Source organism: Oncorhynchus mykiss, chromosome 20 (genome assembly GCF_013265735.2).
Source record: "Oncorhynchus mykiss isolate Arlee chromosome 20, USDA_OmykA_1.1, whole genome shotgun sequence".
NCBI lineage: Eukaryota > Metazoa > Chordata > Actinopteri > Salmoniformes > Salmonidae > Oncorhynchus > Oncorhynchus mykiss.
In genome coordinates, this window is record NC_048584.1 from 660,923 (window position 1) to 683,377 (window position 22,455).

Below are 22,455 nucleotides of genomic sequence, written 5' to 3' on the forward strand. Positions count from 1 at the left end.
TAGGAAAGGTATATGGATCCGATAGTAAAAGTCTATAGGTCTTCTCTGCTTTCTATTCTGTCATTAAGTATCTATAATGGTTAGATGTCTTTAATTACAATGATACAATGATAAATGTTCTCACCATGTGGTTGTATTGCAGAGAACCATCTTGGCTAGATAGTGTTTAGGATTTATCTGCAGTCTTAATGTTGAAGATTTGTTACTGTTCATGTAGGCTATTAATTATGACCAAATAGTGACCAGATAAACCAAAACTCTACATAACGTAGTCGAGTACTGGGATGGTAAATAACAAAGTGGGCCCCATAAAGAAAGCTAACTAAAAGTTCCTCATTTTGAGAAATAGGGTTTGACAGAAAAACATTGGTCTATGAAGATAGTTCAAGATTCTTTGGGTGCCAGAACTAGAACCACTATCTCATCCTATGCATAAACAGTGTTTCTGTCCATGGTGCTGAAATATGATCCCTCAACAATACTGTACATTGATCTACGCATATAGTTCAAGATTCATACTCCCCCTTGGGGTTTGGGTGCAGTAGAGCCTCTATCCCATTCCATGCAAATGTCAGCAGCGCTACTGTCCATGGCACTGAAATCCTATCCCTCAACAAATCATTGGTCCATCTATGCAGATAGTTTAAAAATATTTGTTTCCCCCTTTGACTTTGAGTGCACTAGAGTTGACTGGAGCCCCTACCCCGTCCCATGCATAGGTAAATGGAACATTATGACATAACTGTGCTTTAGTTGACTGTAACTGGAGTAGAGGGATACAGGGATAGAGGGAAGCATGGTGCCTGTAGCAGACTGATTGAGGTGATGTAACATTAGTACGGGCACTGCACTCCTGGGAAGCAATAAACACACACACACACACACACACACACATGCAGACACACAAATACACACACATCGAATGCTCCGCCACCTTACATCAGAAAAGCATTAGGGACGAGCGAAAGCAGATGTGAAGGAGCGAGTTGTATCCCCAATTTGTTATGCTATACCTCTTTCCCTTTCTCTCTCGCTTTCACTCTCTCTCTCTCATTCCTCAGATGCTGTCCCTCTCCCCAGTGACACACACACTCCCCCGCTCTCTCTCTCTCTCTTCTCGCTCTCTCTCCTATTGGGTACCGAGGCAAGCAGATAGCAGAGGAAGGGGGCGGGGGTTGGCTCTGTTGATGTCTTATAGTGGCCTAATTAGAGATACTATTTCAATGAATTGGGAGAAATTTGAATCATTTTGGTATCATGTACACATCATCTTACAGTAACAGCAGCAGGAGGCACAACGTGTAACTAGTCAAATGAGAATGACACCCGGGTGCTGTAATATTACATGGAAGATATTTTGCTTATAGCACATTCATAACACAACATGTATTTTTAACTAAACCATCATCCTTGTTAAATCAAGTGACATTCCCCACATTTCACAAATGTATTACTGTATGTTAGTAAATTAATATGAACTTGGCCTACACCTCTACAGTCTTCTAGTGAATATTGCTTTTCTAAACCAACTTTACAGCCAACCTGTTAATCTACTGAAATCGTATAGTTTATGCAACTGCTGAAAAGTCATTTACTACACTCTATGCACCTTACATTAGGAATCATAGCATAACTGTAGTGTAGACTATTACTCTAACTTCATTGGAATTTGAATGTTCATATTTTATCCATGGATAAAATTACATTCCTTTCTCTCCCAGCAGACTCCTCCTCCCCGGTTTTCTCTCCTCCTCTCGCTCACTCCGTTCCTCTACGCTTAGTTCGGTTTGTGTCTCCTCTTTCAAAGGGTGCAAGAATGTGAACTACTCGTCCAACAAAGCATGTTACACTGCAGACATGACTTGTCCGTCGGAAAGCGAGAAAATCGTGATAAACTGCGGGGGGATGCGGCATGAAACCTATCGAAGCACACTAAAAACGTTGCCCGGTACCCGCTTATCTTGGCTTACCGAGTCAGACGCCTTTAGCAACTTCGATTACGACCACAGAAACGACGAGTTCTTCTTCGATCGCCACCCATCCGTCTTTTCATTCATCCTCAACTATTACCGCACAGGTAAATTGCACTGTCCGAAAGATGTGTGCGGCCCGCTGTTCGAAGAGGAGCTGGCATTCTGGGGCATCGATGAGACGGACGTGGAGGCGTGTTGCTGGATGAATTACCGCCAGCACAGGGACGCAGAGGAGGCGTTGGACAGCTTTGAGAATCCCGAACCGGAGTTGGCAGAGGATGACCCAGCGCTACCAGGACATGCATGGGACATGAAAAGACTGTGCTTGCATGAGGACGGAAGGAAAAAGACTTGGTGGGAAATCTGGCAACCCAGAATGTGGGCTCTTTTTGAAGACCCCTATTCCTCAAAATATGCCCGGGTGAGTGACTGTTTTTTTCTTCATTGATTGCTTTAAATGTCATATTTGTCATTTTAACTGTGACAACTAACATCTGAGTTACAATAGGTTGTTGAAAGTTTATAACATTAGCTTTCCATGATCAACCTATATGCATAGTTGTTATGAATAATTAATTCTAGATTTTCATTCAAGCGATCATAATCGAGCAGGTGACTTCCTTGACAGTTTGCTTGTGTTAAGTAGCAATATATAGACTCACGGATACAGAATAATTCATTGTGATAGCAAAGGAAAACTGATATGGCTGCTATTTTAATTTCAGACTGTAGACTATCGGCTAGCCTACGTGTTGATATTATTTCGCTATGAGGGTGCTGCCTAATCAAACAGTTGCCACCGATATTAATCACACATTTTTTTTAATTCTTGATTTCATATTATTATTAGCTACATAATTTAGCCTGCTACAAGAGGTTCCATACCTGCATCCAAGCGAAATGTTTTCTCCGTTTCACTCCCGTATCCTGCCTAACCTACCCAACAATCTCCATTAACCTGTCTAATGATGCGCCTAGGTACGACCTAACCTACCCAACATTCTTCATTCGCCTGTTTTATGATGCGCCTAGATACGACCTAACCTACCCAACATTCTTCATTAGCCTGTTTTCTGATGCACCTAGATACGACCTGACCTACCCAACATTCTCCATTAGCCTGTTTAATGATGCGCCTAGGTACGACCTAAACTACCCAACATTCTCCATTAGCCTGTTTAATGATGCGCCTAGGTACGACCTAACCTACCCAACATTCTTCATTAAGCTGTTTTATGATGCGCCTAAAACCCCAAACAGCAAGCAATGCAGGTGTAGAAGCACGGTGGCTAGGAAAAACTCCATAGAAAGGCCAAAACCTAGGAAGAAACCTAGAGAGGAACCAGGCTATGTCAGGTGGCCAGTCCTCTTCTCGCTGTGCCGGGTGGAGATTATAACAGAACATGGCCAAGATGTTCAAATGTTCCTAAATGACCAGCATGGTCAAATAATACTAATCACAGGCAGAACAGTTGAAACTGGAACAGCAGCACGGCCAGGTGGGCTGGGGACAGCAAGGAGTCATCATGTCAAGTAGTCCTGAGGCATGGTCCTAGGGCTCAGGTCCTCCGAGAGAGAGAAAGAAAGAGAGAATTAGAGAGAGCATACTTAAATTCACACAGGACACCGGATAGGACAGGAGAAGTACTCCAGATATAACAAACTGACCCTAGCCCCCCGACACATAAACTACTGCAGCATAAATACTGGAGGCTGAGACAGGAGGGGTCAGGAGACACTGTGGCCCCAACCGATGACACCCCCGGACAGGGCCAAACAGGAAGGATACAATAAGCAGCACTAAGGTCTAGGAGCACGAGGACAGATGCAGAGCCTACCACCTTCACAAGTGCAGTCTCAGTGATATGATGGGGTCTAAAACCAGACTGAAACATTTCGTATACATTGTTTGTCTTCAGGAAGGCAGTGAGTTGTTGCGCAACAGCCTTTTCTAAAATTTTTGAGAGGAATGGAAGATTTGTTATAGGCCGATAGTTTTTTTATATTTTCTGGGTCAAGGTTTGGCTTTTTCAAGAGAGGCTTTATTACTGCCACTTTTAGTGAGTTTGGTACACATCCAGTGGATACACAGCCGTTTATTATGTTAAACTTAGGAGGGCCAAGCACAGGAAGCAGCTCTTTCAGTAGTTTAGTTGGAATAGGGTCCAGTATGTAGCTTGAAGGTTTAGAGGCCATGATTATTTTCATCATTGTGTCAAGAGATATAGTGCTAAAACACTTGAGTGTCTCTCTTGATCCTAGGTCCTGGCAGAGCTGTGCAGACTCAGGACAACTGAGCGTTGAAGGAATACGCAAATTTAAAGAGGAGTCTGTAATTTGCTTTCCAATAATCATGATATTTTCCTCAAATAAGTTCATGAATTTATTCCTACTGAAGTGAAAGCCATCCTCTCTTGGGGAATGCTGCTTTTTAGTTAGCTTTGTGACAGTATCAAAAAGGAATTTCGGATTGTTCTTATTTTCCTCAATTAAGTTGGAAAAATAGGATGATCAAGCAGCAGTAAGGGCTCTTCGATACTGCACGGTACTGTCTTTCCAAGCTAGTCGGAAGACTTTCAGTTCGGTGTGGCGCCATTTCCGTTCCAATTTTCTGGAAGCTTGCTTCAGAGCTCGGATATTTTCTGTATACCAGGGAGCTAGTTTCTTATGAGATATGTTTTTAGTTTTTAGGGGTGCACCTGCATCTAGGGTATTGCGCAAGGTTAAATTGAGTTCCTCATTTAGATGGTTAACTGATTTTTGTCCTCTGGCGTCCTTGGGTAGACAGAGGGAGTCTGGAAGGACATCAAGGAATCTTTGTGTTGTCTGTGAATTTATAGCACGACTTTTGATGATCCTTGGTTGGGGTCTGAGCAGATTATTTGTTGCAATTGCAAACGTAATAAAATGGTGGTCCGATAGTCCAGGATTATGAGGAAAAACATTAAGATCCACAACATTTATTCCATGGGACAAAACTAGGTCCAGAGTATGACTGTGACAGTGAGTAGGTCTAGAGACATGTTGGACAAAACCCACTGAGTCGATGATGGCTCCGAAAGCCTTTTGGAGTGGGTCTGTGGACTTTTCCATGTGAATATTAAAGTCACCAAAGATTAGAATATTATCTGCTATGACTACAAGGTCCAATAGGAATTCAGGGAACTCAATGAGGAATGCTGTATATGGCCCAGGAGGCCTGTAAACAGTAGCTATAAAAAATGATTGAGTAGGCTGCATAGATTTCATGACTAGAAGCTCAAAAGACGAAAACCCCCCTTTGTTTTTGTAAATTGAAATTTGCTATCGTAAATGTTAGCAACACCTCCGCCTTTCCGGGATGCACGGGGGATATGGTCACTAGTGTAGCCAGGAGGTGAGGCCTCATTTAACAAAGTAAATTCATTAGGCTTAAGCCATGTTTCAGTCTGGCCAATCACATCAAGATTATGATCAGTGATTAGTTCATTGACTATAATTGCCTTTGAAGTAAGGGATCTAACATTAAGTAGCCCTATTTTGGGGGCCAAGGTACAGGACAGCAGAAAGGCTCAGGGTCAGTGGCAGGCAGAGTAGGCAGGCGGGCTCGGAGTCAGGACAGGCAGGGGTCAAAACCAGGAGGGTGAGAAAAGAGAGACTTGAAAAAGCAGGAGAAGAGACACAAAATGCTGGTGGGCTTGAACAAACAAGAGGAACTGGCACAGACAGACCGACAGACAGAAAACACACATGGTGATAAGTGGGGAAGATGGGCGACACCTGGAAGGGGGTGGAGACAAGCACAAGGACAGGTGTAACAGATCAGGGCGTGACATTAGGTTGAGGTTGGGTGATTGTGGAGGCCAGGCCATCTGATGCAGCACTCCATAACTCTCCTTCTTGGTAAAATAGCCCCTACACAGCCGTGTTGGGTCATTGTCCTATTAAAAAACAAATGATAGTCCTACTAAGTGCAAACCAGATGGGATGGCGTATCGCTGCAGAATGCTGTGATAGCCTTGCTGGTTAAGTGTGTCTTGAATTCTAAATAAATCACATACAGTGTCACCAGCAAAGTACCCCCACATCATCACACCTCCTCCTCCATGCTTCACTGTGGGAACCACACATGAGGAGATCATCTGTTCACCTACTCTGCGTCTCACAAAGACACGGCGGTTGGAACAAACATCTCCCATTTGGACTTATCAGACCAAAGGACAGATTTCCACCACATTGCTCGTGTTTCTTGGCCCAAGCAAGTCTCTTCTTGTTGTAAGTGTCCTTTAGTAGTTGTTTCTTTGCAGCAATTTGACCATGAAGGCGTGATTCACTCAGTCGCCTCTGAACAGTTGATGTTGAGATGTGTAATTTATTTGGGCTGCAATCGGAGTTGCAGTTAATTGTCGATTTCTGAGGCTGGTAATGAACTTATCCTCTGCAGCAGAGGTAACTCTGGGTCTTCCTTTCCTGTGGCGGTCGTCATGAGAGCCAGTTTCATCATAGCGTTTGATGGTTAATGCTACTGCACTTGAAGAAGCTTTCAAAGTTCTTGAAATGTTCCGGATTGACTGACCTTTTTGTCTTAAAGTAATGATGGACTGTCATTTGTCTTTGCTTATTTGAGCTGTTTTTGCCATAATCTAGTCTTTTACCAAATAGGGTTATCTTCTGTATAGCACCCTCTAACTTGTCACAACACAACTGAATAGCTCAAACACATTAAGAAGGAAAGAGATTCCACAAATTAACTTTTAACAAGGCACACCTGTTAATTAAAATGCATTCCAGGTGATTACCTCATGAAGCTGTTTGAGAGAATGCCAAAAGCGTGTGCAAAGCTGTCATCAAAGTCAAAGGGTGGCTATTTTCAAGAATCTCAAGTATAAAATATACTTTGATTTGTTTCAAACTTTGTTGGTTACTACATGATTCCTTATGTGTTATTTCATAGTTTTGCTGTCTTCACTATTGTTCGACAATGTAGAAAATAATGAAAAATAAAGAAAAACCCTGGAATGAGTAGGTGCGTCCAAACTTTTGACTGGTACTGTAAGTATACAAATATACATCATTACATGCATTCTCAACAAAACATGCCAACATACAGAACCAAGTAGCACATACGCACACACACACATCCACCCCTGCACACACACCCCATCCTACACATACTGCATCTCTCTCTCTAGTACAGTCTAACCTGGCTGTAGAAACGTTGTAGCTGTCCAGGTCCAGTATCTGGTCTCTGCACAGGAAGAGCTCCGTGTCAGGGTTAGATAGATACATTAGTCTGGATTGGGTCACCTGATCTTTTCCTGTGGCTTTAATGTAGTGTAACAGGAAGTGCCTCTCTATTGGGTGCTCTCGCTGATGACGGAGACTACACGAATGGGATCGATTCCCGACCGTCACCCCTAAGTCCAGTGTTCCTTGAACCGGGACATATGGGTGACATGGTTGAACTTATGGATCTCGTGTGTGTGTTTGTTGACCATGCACTGGTAGACTCAGAGGGTAGTGGATATGTGGCCAGAGCTACACTGATGCACCTAGCATTTCTGACAAATGGATATACAGTAACCTTAACCTTGTCTTGCAGTTGACTGTTATTATATCTATATTCTATCTACGTGCCTCACATGTACATACTACCTCAATCAGCTTGACTAACCGGTGTCTGTATGTAGCCTCTCTAATTTTATAGCCCCGCTACTGTATATAGCCTGTCTTTTTACTGTTGTTTTATTTCTTTACTTACCTATTGTTCAACTAACACCTTTTTTGCACTATTGGTTGGAGCCTGTAAGTAAGCATTTCACTAAGGTGAACACCTGTTGTATTCAGCCTTTCACTGTGAGGTCTACTACACCTGTTGTATTCAGCATTTCACTGTAAGGTCTACTACACCTGTTGTATTCAGCATTTCACTGTAAGGTCTACTACACCTGTTGTATTCAGCATTTCACTGTAAGGTCTACTACACCTGTTGTATTCAGCATTTCACTGTAAGGTCTACTACACATGTTGTATTCAGCATTTCACTGTGAGGTCTACTACACCTGTTGTATTCAGCATTTCACTGTAGGGTCTACTACACCTGTTGTATTCAGCATTTCACTGTAAGGTCTACTACACCTGTTGTATTCAGCATTTCACTGTAAGGTCTACTACACCTGTTGTATTCAGCATTTCACTGTAAGGTCTACTACACATGTTGTATTCAGCATTTCACTGTAGGGTCTACTACACCTGTTGTATTCAGCATTTCACTGTAGGGTCTAGTACACCTGTTGTATTCAGCATTTCACTGTAAGGTCTACTACACATGTTGTATTCAGCATTTCACTGTAGGGTCTACTACACCTGTTGTATTCAGCATTTCACTGTAAGGTCTACTACACCTGTTGTATTCAGCATTTCACTGCAAGGTCTACTACACCTGTTGTATTCAGCATTTCACTGTAAGGTCTACTACACCTGTTGTATTCAGCCTTTCACTGTAAGGTCTACTACACCTGTTGTATTCAGCATTTCACTGTAAGGTCCACACCTGTTGTATTTGGTGCACGTGACAAATACACTTTGATTTGATATCCAGTTATTATACTGTAATAACTATATTTCAGTAACTAAAACATATACATTGTATGGTAAACTATTCTGTACAACACCATACATCTTTGTTGCATATGTGCATGTGTGGAACCTAACCTGCCTGCACCCTTATCCATCTCCATGGTTGTCTATATTTTACTGATGATGGTCTGTGTGTTAAAGCATGTCAGTCTGTGTTATATAAATCAGAGGGTAGCTTGTTGACTGTATTCATCATACCAGCCAAGATCTATTGGTGGGCTGAACACAGCCCCACCCAGGGCCAACGTTATGGCCGGCCTTAGGGGGCCTGACCCGCCCTACCATACCTCCTTGCCAGTCAAAATAAAATATTTAAATATTGATAATATATTAGACCAAGATGCGTGCTGACAGAAAGATCCATCAATCTCAGATTAAGCATCCGAGTGAGCGAAATTGCCCCCTTTGTCTCAGTATGTGTATCCCATGTAACTGATGCTGTCTGGACAAAAAGAGTAGGGCATACTCTATTTGTCCAGACAGCATCAGATACATGTGCTACGTGCAGTATAGTAAGAACGCTCACTCAGATGCTTTATCCCGTGAGATAGTTTCAGCCAGGATATAGTGATGCCGTAGTGCGGGGGAGCGGTGCAGAATACACAGCTGTAAAAATATTTCTGGTAAATGTATTCTGATAAATTCAAAATAAATTATTGAATTTCTACTAAAATTCCATGAAAACGATAGAATGACAAAGTAAATAAATATGTAGGCTATAGCAGCCTATAGGTATGTCAATTGTGGTTTCTTCCATGTCTTCTCTCTCACTCTCTGGCGGGGTGCAAATGGTGAATAACTGTAGGCCTGTCGGTTGGAGGCGTGACCATTTTGAGCGGGCCAAATCCGATGTTTCAAGAACAGCCACAGACAGAAAACTCTACCAAGGGGTTGCTCAAACGGCTGTCCTCAAAACAGTTTGTTATGGACTTGGGGCTCATGTACGATGCACTTGAACTCGTAGCTTACAGAAACGCACCATCTGTATTGCATATGCAGACAAACTGATCCATCGCATTAACCTTCTCATCACACCAACGAGATCGAGGATCCAAATTCACCACGTCTGCCACGATGTTGATAGAACTCCACGGACCCCCGCTGCGCAGTGTAACCGAGATGTACAGTGCCTTGCGAAAGTATTCGGCCCCCTTGAACTTTGCGACCTTTTGCCACATTTCAGGCTTCAATCATAAAGATATAAAACTGCATTTTTTTGTGAAGAATCAACAACAAGTGGGACACAATCATGAAGTGGAACGACATTTATTGGATATTTCAAACTTTTTTAACAAATCAAAAACTGAAAAATTGGGCGTGCAAAATTATTCAGCCCCTTTACTTTCAGTGCAGCAAACTCTCTCCAGAAGTTCAGTGAGGATCTCTGAATGATCCAATGTTGACCTAAATGATTAATGATGATAAATACAATCCACCTGTGTGTAATCAAGTCTCCGTATAAATGCACCTGCACTGTGATTGTCTCAGAGGTCCGTCAAAAGCGCAGAGAGCATCATGAAGAACAAGGAACACACCAGGCAGGTCCGAGATACTGTTGTGAAGAAGTTTAAAGCCGGATTTGGATACAAAAAGATTTCCCAAGCTTTAAACATCCCAAGGAGCACTGTGCAAGCGATAATATTGAAATGGAAGGAGTATCAGACCACTGCAAATCTACCAAGACCTGGCCGTCCCTCTAAACTTTCAGCTCATACAAGGAGAAGACTGATCAGAGATGCAGCCAAGAGGCCCATGATCACTCTGCATGAACTGCAGAGATCTACAGCTGAGGTGGGAGACTCTGTCCATAGGACAACAATCAGTCGTATATTGCACAAATCTGGCCTTTATGGAAGAGTGACAAGAAGAAAGCCATTTCTTAAAGATATCCATAAAAAGTGTCGTTTAAAGTTTGCCACAAGCCACCTGGGAGACACACCAAACATGTGGAAGAAGGTGCTCTGGTCAGATGAAACCAAAATTGAACTTTTTGGCAACAATGCAAAACGTTATGTTTGGCGTAAAAGCAACACAGCTGAACACACCATCCCCACTGTCAAACATGGTGGTGGCAGCATCATGGTTTGGGCCTGCTTTTCTTCAGCAGGGACAGGGAAGATGGTTAAAATTGATGGGAAGATGGATGGAGCCAAATACAGGACCATTCTGGAAGAAAACCTGATGGAGTCTGCAAAAGACCTGAGACTGGGACGGAGATTTGTCTTCCAACAAGACAATGATCCAAAACATAAAGCAAAATCTACAATGGAATGGTTCAAAAATAAACATATCCAGGTGTTAGAATGGCCAAGTCAAAGTCCAGACCTGAATCCAATCGAGAATCTGTGGAAAGAACTGAAAACTGCTGTTCACAAATGCTCTCCATCCAACCTCACTGAGCTCGAGCTGTTTTGCAAGGAGGAATGGGAAAAAAATTCTCTCTGTGCAAAACTGATAGAGACATACCCCAAGCGACTTACAGCTGTAATCGCAGCAAAAGGTGGCGCTACAAAGTATTAACTTAAGGGGGCTGAATAATTTTGCACGCCCAATTTTTCAGTTTTTGAAATGTTAAAAAAGTTTGAAATATCCAATAAATGTCGTTCCACTTCATGATTGTGTCCCACTTGTTGTTGATTCTTCACAAAAAAATACAGTTTTATATCTTTATGTTTGAAGCCTGAAATGTGGCAAAAGGTCGCAAAGTTCAAGGGGGCCGAATACTTTCGCAAGGCACTGTATGTTACACCAAAACACATCCTCAGTCATTTCTTATCTGAAGCTGAATAGTCAATTGTTTTACCTTATGTGGCCAAAACTAAACAGCACGCCACTAGGCAGGATACAGTTGAAGCCGGAAGTTTACATACACTTAAGTTGTTGTCATTAAAACACGTTTTTCAACCACAACACACATTTCTTGTAAACAGACTATAGTTTTGGCAAGTCGGTTAGGACAGCTATTTTGTGCATGACACAAGTCATTTTTCCAACAATTGTTTACAGACAGATTTTTTAACTTATAATTCACTGTATCAAATCAAATCAAATCTATTTATATAGCCCTTCGTACATCAGCTGATATCTCAAAGTGCTGTACAGAAACCCAGCCTAAAACCCCAAACAGCAAGCAATGCAGGTGTAGAAGCACGGTGGCTAGGAAAAACTCCCTAGAAAGGCCAAAACCTAGGAAGAAACCTAGAGAGGAACCAGGCTATGTGGGGTTGCCAGTCCTCTTCTGGCTGTGCCGGGTGGAGATTATAACAGAACATGGCCAAGATGTTCAAATGTTCATAAATGACCAGTATCACAATTCCAGTGGTTCAGAAGTTTACATACACTAAGTAGACTGTACCTTTAAACATCTTGGAAAATTCCAGAAAATGATGTCATGGCTTTAGAAGCTTCTGATAGGCTAATTGACATCATTTGACTCAATTGGAGGTGTACCTGTGGATGTATTTCACGGCAAACCTTCAAAAAAGGTACCTCTTTGTATCATTGGAAAATCAAAAGAAATCAGCCAAGACCTCATTATTTTTTTTTAGACCTCCACAAGTTTGGTTCATCCTTGGGAGAAATTTCCAAATGCCTGAAGGTACCACGTTCATCTGTACAAACAATAGTACGCAACTTTACACACCATGGGACCACGCAGCCGTCATACCGCTCAGGAAGGAGACTCGTTCTGTCTCCTAGAGATGAACGTACTTTGGTGCGAAAAATGCCAATCAATCACAGAACAACAGCAAAGGACCTTGTAAAGATGCTGGAGGAAACAGGTACAAAGTATCTATATCCACAGTAAAACTAGTCCTATATCGACATAACCTGAAAGGCCGCTCAGCAAGGAAGAAGCCACTGCTCCAAAACCGCCATAAAAAAGCCAGACTACGGTTTGCAACTGCACATGGGGACAAAGCTCGTACTTTTTGGAGAAATGTCCTCTGGTCTGATGAAACAAAAATAGAACTGTTTGGCCATAATGACCATCGTTATGTTTGGAGGAAAAGGGGGAGGCTTGCAAGCCGAAGAACACCATCCCAACCGTGAAGCAGCATCATGTTGTGGGGGTGCTTTGCTGCAGGAGGGACTGGTGCACTTCACAAAATAGATGGCATCATGAGGAACGTAAAATGATGTGGATATATTGAAGCAACATCTCAAGACATCAGTCAGAAAGTTATAGCTTGGTCGCAAATGGGTCTCCCAAATGGACAATGACCCCAACCCTACTGACCCCAACCCTTGTGGCAAAATGGCTTAAGGACAATAAAGTCAAGGTATTGGAGTGGCCATCACAAAGCCCTGACATCAATCCTATAGAAAATGTGTGGGCAGAACTGAAATTAGCTTGTGCGAGCAAGGAGGCCTACAAACCTGACTCAGTTACACCAGCTCTGTCAGGAGGAATGGGCCAAAATTCACCCAACTTATTGTTGGAAGCTTGTGGAAGGCTACCTGTAACCTTTGAGCCAAGTTAAACATTTTAAAGGCCATGCTACCAAATACTTATTGAGTGTATGTAAACTTCTGACCTACTTGGAATGTGATGAAAGAAAAAAAGTTGAAATAAATTATTCTCTCAAATATTATTCTGACATTTCACATTGTTAAAATAAAGTGGTGATCGTAACTGACTTAAGACAGGGAATTTTTAATGGGATTAAATGTCAGGAATTGTGAAAAGCTGAGTTTAAATGTATTTGGCTAAGGTGTATGAAACTTCTGACTTGAACATCTTTGGCCTTGTCCATTCATGCTCTTAATGGCACAAATACAAAATCCATGTCTTAATTATCTCAGGATTAAAAATCCTTCTTTAGCCTGTCTCCTCCACTTCATCTACACTGATTGAAGTGGATTTAACAAGTTACATCAATAAGGGATCATAGCTTTCACTTGGATTCACTTCGTCAGTCTATAGTATGTCATGGAATGTTTGGCCAGGTTTTAGAACGGCTGTCATGTTAACGCCTTTATTCTCAACATTTTGGTGATGTAACAATATGAAAGCGCCTGCGACAATTCCCTGTGAAATTAACCGCTTTAAACAAGCAAAACCGAACAGGGGATTTAACAGACTATTTATTGATTAGCATTCAAGATTATGTGTATCCAAATATATACTGTGTTGTTGTGTCAACAAAATAAATATCTGCTTTCACTGAACATCTTCATAGGTTTTGAAAACTATCATAAATTAACAGCACAACGTGGAAGTGTCAATTGTCACTTAGCAACGACTATGGAGGGGAAAGTGGCGCTCTCGGAACGTTCAGGCAGAAACTGCATAGGCCCAACTCTCTCTCTCTCTCTCTCTATATGCCTCTGGGTTACACTAATTCAAGAAATTACTTGAACCAGGCCCATTTAAAACATAAACCATGACTTATGAGCAGGGGCGCAACTTTGGGTTTAGTAAATTGTTATTTATTTTTGTTTGTTTTTATCCAGTCGGATAAACACTCCAAACAGCCTACCTGACCGCTCGGAGGCGTCCGCATGGCCCTAATGCACACCGTTGACTTGGCGGACAAAAATGCAATTTCAGAATGTTGAATAGTATGATTGTTTGTCAGTAACTACTGGTATATCTAATTTGTCGTTTATTATGTACATCATATATTTTGAACCATGGTTGGGCTCATTTAGAATTGAAGGCAGTCAATTCAGGAAGTGATTTGACTTGATTATTTGTTGTTGTTGTAAATAAGTAGTGGCGCAGCGGTCTACGGAACTGCATTTCAGTGCTTGAGGTGTCAATACAGACCCGGGTTCGATCCCAGGCTGTGTCACAACCGGCTGAGGCTGGGAGTTTCATTGGGCAATGCACAATTGGCCCAGTGTCGTCCGGATTAGTAGAGCGTTTTTGGCTGGGGGGGCTTTACTTGGCTCATCATACTCTTGTGGCAGGCTGGGCGCCTGAAGGCTGACTTCGGTCGTCAGTTGAACAGTGTTTTCTCTGACACATTGGTGCAGCTGTTTTCTGGGTTGATCGGGCGGGTGTTAAAGAAGAGCGATTTGGCAGGTCATGTTTTGGAGGACGCATGACTTTGCCTCCCAAGCCCATTGGGGAGTTGCAGCGATGAGACAAGATTGAAATATGGGAGAAAAAGGGGTAAAATACAACAAAAAATGAACTTTTCAAATTTTCATAATTAGCTTCTACTTTTCAGTTTATTGAGTATTCTTTGAAAATAAGTGCCCTTTTTAAAATGATTGAATAGTCTTTTTTTTGTTTACTTCCTGAATTGACTGTCTTCAATTCGAATTGAGCCTAACCCTGTTTTGAACCTCACCCATACCTTTTTCAACACTATTGTGCCCTCCAATCCCAAACTATGATGCCTCTGATATAATCTTATCGCATTGTTCCCTCTCTCAAGCCTCACACATACAGTATGACTGTATGTGGCTGTGTTGGCTATATGTGTTGTTGAGGCAGCGTTTGCATATCAGTTGAGTGTTCAGACCCCCTGATCTCGTGGTTCATTGTTTTCGGGGACCTCGGGACTTGGAAGCTTGAATTATCAAAGGAGAGAATGAGCAAATGGTATGTTTGGGACAGAAGTGGAGGTTTTCAAATAAAATATAATTGGTGTAGATATCTAAATTGGCGCAGAATCTGAAAGCACTCGTACTTCACACCCATTATGTACAATAACATCCTTCTGTCCTCGTTTAGCATAGACTGCTTGTGGGCTCTCAATTTTTTTACTGGGTCAGATCCTATTTTGCATAGTCTTATGAGTTTTTTTCATACCATATTTCTGCCCTGAAGCAACTCCACCTCCCACTCCATGCAGTCTGGGTTTGTTGCGACACGTGCTGAAGGTGACTGGGGATTGTTTGAGAGTTAGCGAATCATGGTGAGCCTCCCAGCCAATCATGGTGTGATCTCACTCTTCTCCTCTCCTCACTTCACTGTGATTGGAGGAGGTCCCCAAGGACCCCTGCTCTGATTTCCATGACATCACCATCAACATCATCAAGGGACTCCAGAGCCAAAGACCGGGGAAGTCGAAGGCAATAGGCCCCTGGATTGATGCACCGTAGAACCTTGAATGACCCAACGTACTGGGGAGCCAACTTCCTAGATTCCACGCGTAGAGGCAGATCCCTAATAGACAACCAGGCCATCTGACCTGGACGCAGGAGGGGATTCGGCAGTGATGATGGTTGGGCTGTCATAGAACATGAGCTGAGGACCTCAAGAGCGCTGACCGAACCCTCTTCCAGGTCCGGCGGCAACGAGAGATGAGGCGTTGAGCGGACCGAACCGTCACTTCAATCTCCTGATCTGGAAACAGGAGGGGGTGGGGATGGTGACAACACCTGGAATGGTGACAGGCCAGTGGAGGATCACTGGAGAGTGTTGTGTGCATACTCCACCCAGGGAATGTGCTGGCTCCAAGTGGCGGGGTTGGCGGACACACAGCACCGTAAGGCGGTCTCCAGATCCTGGTTCACGCGCTCAGTTTGACCGTTGGACTGAGGGTGATAACTCGAGGACAGACTGGCTGATTACCCGCAGAAGAGTTCAGAATGCCCTCCAACTTCTGGAGGCAAACTGGGGGCACCGGTCAGAGACTATATCCAGAGGAAGTCTGTGAAAGCGGAAAACATGCTGAATGACTAGTTGAGCATAAAATGAATGAAATGTGCTGAAAAAGTGGTCCACAATGACTAGAATGACTGTGTGTCCCTCTGAGAATGGAAGGCCTGTGATGAAATCCATAGAGAGATGGGGCCAGGGTCGAGAAGGTGTTGGCAGCAGATGAAGAAGCCCCAGAGGCTGCTGACGAGGAGTCTTGTTCCGGGCGCATGTCGGACAGGCAGCCACAAAGGTTTGAGTATTCGCCTCCGCCGAGGTCCACCAAAACCTCCTCCTCAAAAACTCTAGCGTTCGCTGTCCTCCTCGATGAGAGGTGAGATGCAACGAGTGAGCCCACTTAAGTACCTTGGACCGGGCCCCAAGAGGACCGGGCACCAATAGGAACAAAAAGTCTGTTAAGTGGACAGCCATCTGGAACTGCCTCCCTACCTTGCACCTCCCTCATTACAGTCTCTATACCCCAGGACACCGGCGTGAGGATGAGCATCCTGCGGGTGATGGGTTCAAGCAGCCAATCCTCACTGGAGTTGTGGAACTGGTGAGAAAGGGCATCCGGCTTCACGTTCTTAGACCCCGGACGGTAAGATAACGTGAATCTGAATTGAGTGAAGATGAGAGCCCAACTAGCCTGTTGGGGATTGAGGTGTTTAGCCTCCTGGATGTAGGCCAGGTTCTTGTGGTCAGTCCAAACCATAAAGGAATGTTCCGAGCCCTCCAACAGTGCCCCCACTCCTCCAAAGCCAGTTTTACTGCAAGAAGCACTCGATTGCCGACATCATAGTTCCTCTCCACTGGAGTGAGACACCTGGAGAAGAAGGCACAGAGATTAAACTTTTGGTCTTTTGCCGAGCGCTTTGACAGAACTGCTCCCACGCCAACTTCAGAGGCTTCCACCTCTACCATGAAGGGAAGAGAAGGATCCGCATGAACGAGAATGGGTGCAGAAGAAAACTGACGTTTCAGGTCCTGGAACGCCTTCTCAGCAGCAGGGGTCCAGCATACATGCCCAGACGAGCCCTTGGTGAGCATTGTCAATGGCGCACTAAAGTTTCTCACAAATCTCCGGGAGAAATTAGCAAAACCAAAAAAACTTGCTTGACCGTGCTGGGTCATGGCCAGTTGACCACTGTTCCTACCTTCTGGGACTACATCAGTACACAGCCCTGAGACACGATGTACCCCAGGAAGGAGATCTGAGGAACGCGAAACTCACACTTTTCGGGTTTCACAAACAAGTGATGAGCGAGGAGTCTTTGGAGAACCTGGAGAACATGTTGGACATGTTCAACCATGGACTTGGAGAAGATGAGGATGTCATCCATGTACACAAACATGAACTGGTGAAGGAAGTCGCGCAGCACATCATTAACCAGGGCCTGGAAAATGTCTGGAGCATTAGTAAGTCCAAACGGCATGACCCGGTACTCAAAGTCCATTAGGAGTGTTGAAAGCTTTCTTCCACTCATCTCCCTGTCTGATACGCAGCAGATTGTACACATTCCGTGAATCCAATTTAGAGAAAACCATAGCTCCCTGGAGTCTCTCAAAAGCTGATGACATAAGAGGAAGGGGGTAACGGTTCTTGATGGTAATGTTATTTAAACCCCTATAATCGATACAGGGACATAATCCATCCTTCTTCCCAACAAAGAAAAAACCCGCTCCTGCAGGTGAAGTAAAATCGGCCGCCATCACCTCCTCAATATAACTGTTCATGGCTGCAGACTTTGGACCTGAGAGAGAATACAGCCCTCTTCTCGGAGGAGTGGTACCGGACAGGAGGAACGATGGCACAATCGTAGGGCCTGTGAGGAGGTAGTTTGCCTTCCACTACGCTATTATTGAAACAGTGTGTTCATTCAAAACCTGATTGTAACGATGGCCTTTCACTTTCATTCTGGCTCTTTCCCCTATTTAATCCCCTTTCAAATCTAATGAGACGTTTTTAATCCCATTCTCTCTTTGCAGGTTTGGCCCTCTTTTTCTGTCAGAATATGATCTGGGTCCGGTTTGCCGATAGCAATGGAACTTAGGCTTACGAGTGTTTTAACAATGTATCTTTCCTACAATGGCCAAAGATGTAACATGCATTTCCCAAAACACCACACAGAAAATGGTCACTAAGTGCATCGTTGGGGCATGTGTCGATACTGATAGGATCAAAAGAAAGGGAGTGCTGCTCTCGGATCAGTTTTTTCCAATCAAATCTTTACTTAACATTTGAATTTTTTCACAATATTGATGACAATCAGCTCCTAGAGAGTTATTACCACCTACTGCTGCAAATAGTGGGCAGCAATATGGTTAGAGCTTTGAACTAGTAACCGAAAGGTTACAAGATCGAATCCCCGAGCTGACAAGGTGAAAATCTGCACCTGAACAAGGCAGTTAACACACTATTTCTAGGCAATCACTGAAAATAAGAATGTGTTCTTAACTGACTTGCTTAGTTCAATGAAGGTTAAAAACAAATATTGAGTCTTCTTTATAATGCTAAATCCACTAAATCACAGATTTGGCAGATCATTGCATGATGTTAGGCTACACATCATGAAAAATTACAAGACAGTAGTTTACAAGTAGCAACTCATGAAATGTATTTCAATATGATGGGAAACACCTACAGCCTACTGTTAATATAATTAAATTGTTTGTATCAATTGCAAAGACATTGCCAATTTTGCATTTGTAGTGAACTTCGTTCTGAAGTTATTGGCGGTCACAGAGAGACGGATAAACCATGTGATTCTATGTTTAGTGGAAATATTCTGTAAAAAGTGACGCGTGGTCTGTGGCAGGCATTAGATTACGAGAGTTTCAATTGCAAAGTAAATAATGATGGTTTTGGGAAAACAGTTGGAGATTTAAAGATGCTCCTACAAATTTTGTGGCGATGAACTTAGCCTTAAGATGCTTTAAGATGCATAGCCATGACTCCACAGGAAATGTTTTGCTGCCCTGGAATAGGGTTGTTCATTTAGGAGACACCTCTCAGTACCAAGCAAGTTTCTTAAGGTACACGGCGTGTCATGAGAGGAGTTATGGGAAGGGCATGACTAATGATTAGCCAACTTCCCTTTTCGGTGCCTGCGTTTGGGAAATCCATCGTGTTCGGTCTCAATTTACCTTGACAAAGTATTGTGCCCAGGTCTTCACATCTTGTGTTCGGATCAACCTGGCAATCCCAACCCCTGTATTTAGTGTAGAGACAATATAATTCTCTGTCTGTTGTTGCTATTTTAGTGGATGGATGCATGACATCATGCCAAAGAAGAAAAGTGGACACAACAATCACGCGATTTGCAACTGATTGGGAACTTACTGTAAACAAGCTTTTAAAAAAACTCAGTGTTTTTAACTTATTGTACTATCCTTATAAGTATTATGTTTAACAAAATACTGGATACCAGATGCATTTTGGTGGCTATGGCTCCATGTATTATCCTCCATTGAAGGTCAGCTGTCCTCTTTTCAATAGGCAGTTTATGTAAAGACTTCCAACAGCCTTTTGGGGAGGCACCTGGACCAAACACACCCACCTCGTCAATTTTATCGCTTCGAGGGAAGAAGCACGGGAAACTTTTACACAGATTTTGTACATGGCTGTGATTGATGGGGCGGTCAGTCGGTAGCAGGTGCAGGTGAAATGTTTTAATGAAACAACAAAACCAAGAACACGACACTAACATAAGGCAGTACGCCAAGATGCAAGAACTACCAACGGGTGAGTGAACCTGGGAGAGTGACATATAAAGGGGAGGAAACGATGAAGGTAAAGGAGTCCAGGTGTGAATCATAATGATTCACAGGTGCACGTAATGATGAGTACCAGGTGTGTTTAATGATGAATCCCAGGACTGGTGGTTAGTACCCTGGCGACATCGTACGCCAGAGGGGAGGAGCAGGAGTACACATGACAATGGCCTTCTTTCCCACCTCCTTGAACTCCCCCAGCTCCGGGGTATCGAAGGAAAGCATCACCCCCTCCTCCTCCTCAAATGCCCCCGCCACAGCACTAACATTCAGCGCAGTGAACACATAATCCAGACCCTCCGTCCACCGATCAGAATTGTAAGTATCAGTCACATACTGCCGATGAAGCACTGGCAAGGAATCGTAGACCTCAGCTACGACCTTCCTGAGTAGTTGTGTCTCCCAGCTCCTCCAACGATCTGCTCAGATGACCCAGCTTAGTACACCCCACACCTAACAGGCATGAACATAGGCTGGCTGAACCCATAGCATGGGACTGGATGGCAGTATTATAAAAAATATGTTCTTCAAAAAGCCAAATCCCTGGTGGCATGCCGGCCTTACAGGACATGACGAAAACTCTCCAAGCCTGCATAACAGACTCATAAAATGAAGTCAGGCCAGACAAATCACCCCCTCTAGCTTTAAGAGGAAAATATGCTTGTCTAAGCCCAAACAGCTCATTCTCCTTATTCATGTGTGTCGACCAAGCTAGAACCGTCACGGTACAACAGTCTCTGGGCTGCTTGAAGCCGGATAACCATGATCCTGGATAAATTTCTACTAGGCCTTGCTCACCCTTGTGCAGTGGCAGGTAGAGAGGAAATTGACAAGGGTCCTCTGAAGCTCTTGTATCAGACTGTGGCTGTAAAATCATTAGTCTGTGCCACAGGGTAGAGGCGGCTAGGTTATTGGTTATCAGCACCCTTCCCCTATAAGACCACGGGGTCAGTACCCATTTCCACCTTGACAATCTGGCACACACTTTCTCCACTACACCCTCACAGTGATTTTTTTTAAAAACATTGGAACCTAGAAAAAAATTAAGTTTTCATCCCATCTCTGCCTCACTGAATCCGCCCTGGTAACCGTGGAGCGGACCCCTTCTGAAACTGACTTGCCCATAGCGATTCACTCTTTTCCCAATTGACTCTTGCTGAGGAGGCCCCCTCATACACCTTTAGAACGTCACCCTTCATTATCCCTGACACAGAGGAACCAGTAAGCCTCGCTCTTAAAACTTCTTTGGGCTGAGATCCCGCTAACGGGATCGATATGACAACAGCCAGTGAAAGTGCAGGGCGCCAAGTTCTAACAACAGAAATCTCAGAATTAAAATTCCTCAAACATACAAGTATCTTATACCATCTTTTACCGGGCAGAAGGACACAAAATTACCAAAAGTCCTGCAGTACAGACAGCTCCTTGTGCTGATCCGGTGTGGCTTTTCCGCTGGCGACAGCCCAGCCCTGCCTAGTAGCATGGGCTTGGGAAACAGTGCTTCAGCCCTCCTCGGTGACTCTCAAGGAAGGTCGGGAAATCTCTGGTGCTCTCGGCCACGGGACCTTCAGGGACTTCCGGGATGACTCGGAGGCGAGATGGAATCCCTGGGGTTATGAGTGAAATCGAATTTCCTCTCCATCCATCGTTCCTGCAATTGGCCATCGATGTGGATGGTCAAATCGATGAGGGAGTCAAAATCTGTGGGTAACTCCAAAGCCGCAAGCTCGTCCTTAACCTTCTCTGAGACGCCGTGCAGGAACATGTCAAACAGTGCTTCTGGGTTCCACACACTCTCTGCTGCCAATGCATGGAAATCCAGCTGGCTACAGTGCGGGCGTCCTGTTGGAGCTGGATTAGCTTCCGGGCAGCTTCTCTCCTGGAGAACGGGGCATCAAAGACCTTCCTCACCTCTCCCACGAACCCCTCCAGGCTCACGCATATGTCCGGCTGCTGTTCCCATATGGCGGTAGCCCAGGTGAGAGCCCTTCCAGACATCAGCGTGATGAGGTAGGCTATTTTGGAGCGATCCGAGGGGACGGAGGCTGAAGTTCGAAAATGAGGGCACACTGAGCTAAAAACATGCCACAGTTTCTCGGCTCTCCATTAAAGCGTTCCGGAGGAGGTAACCGGGGCTCCCGGGATGGAGGAATGGCTGGTGGGACGGCGCAGCTAACCGCCGAGTTGCTGAGGGGCATGGCAGGCTGCACCCCAGACGACCCACGGAATTGCTCCAGCTGTAACGGCTGTCGTGGGTTGAAGAAGGACCAAGGTGCAGCGTCGTACATGTTCATCTTTTATTATGAATTGAACGCTGAATGGAAAAACAACAAAAGAGAATGAACGAAACCGAAACAGTTCTGTCTGGTACAGAATACAAAAACAGAAAACAACTACCCACAAACACAGGTGGGAACAGGCTACCTAAGTATGGTTCTCAATCAGAGACACCGATTGACAGCTGCCTCTGATTGGGACAAGGCCAAACACATA

At 44.0% G+C, this 22,455-nt stretch overlaps 1 protein-coding gene across 1 annotated transcript in view; it reads left to right on the forward strand.

The window, feature by feature from the left end:
* Positions 1-1,770: 1,770 nt before the first annotated feature.
* Positions 1,771-22,455, forward strand: part of LOC110498792 (potassium voltage-gated channel subfamily C member 1-like) — a 50,289-nt gene continuing 29,604 nt past the window's right edge. Inside the window, exon 1 of the mRNA XM_036955580.1 lies at positions 1,771-2,394. Coding sequence (XP_036811475.1) covers positions 1,858-2,394 — 537 coding nt within the window. The 5' untranslated portion in view covers positions 1,771-1,857. The remainder of the gene's footprint in view (positions 2,395-22,455) is intronic.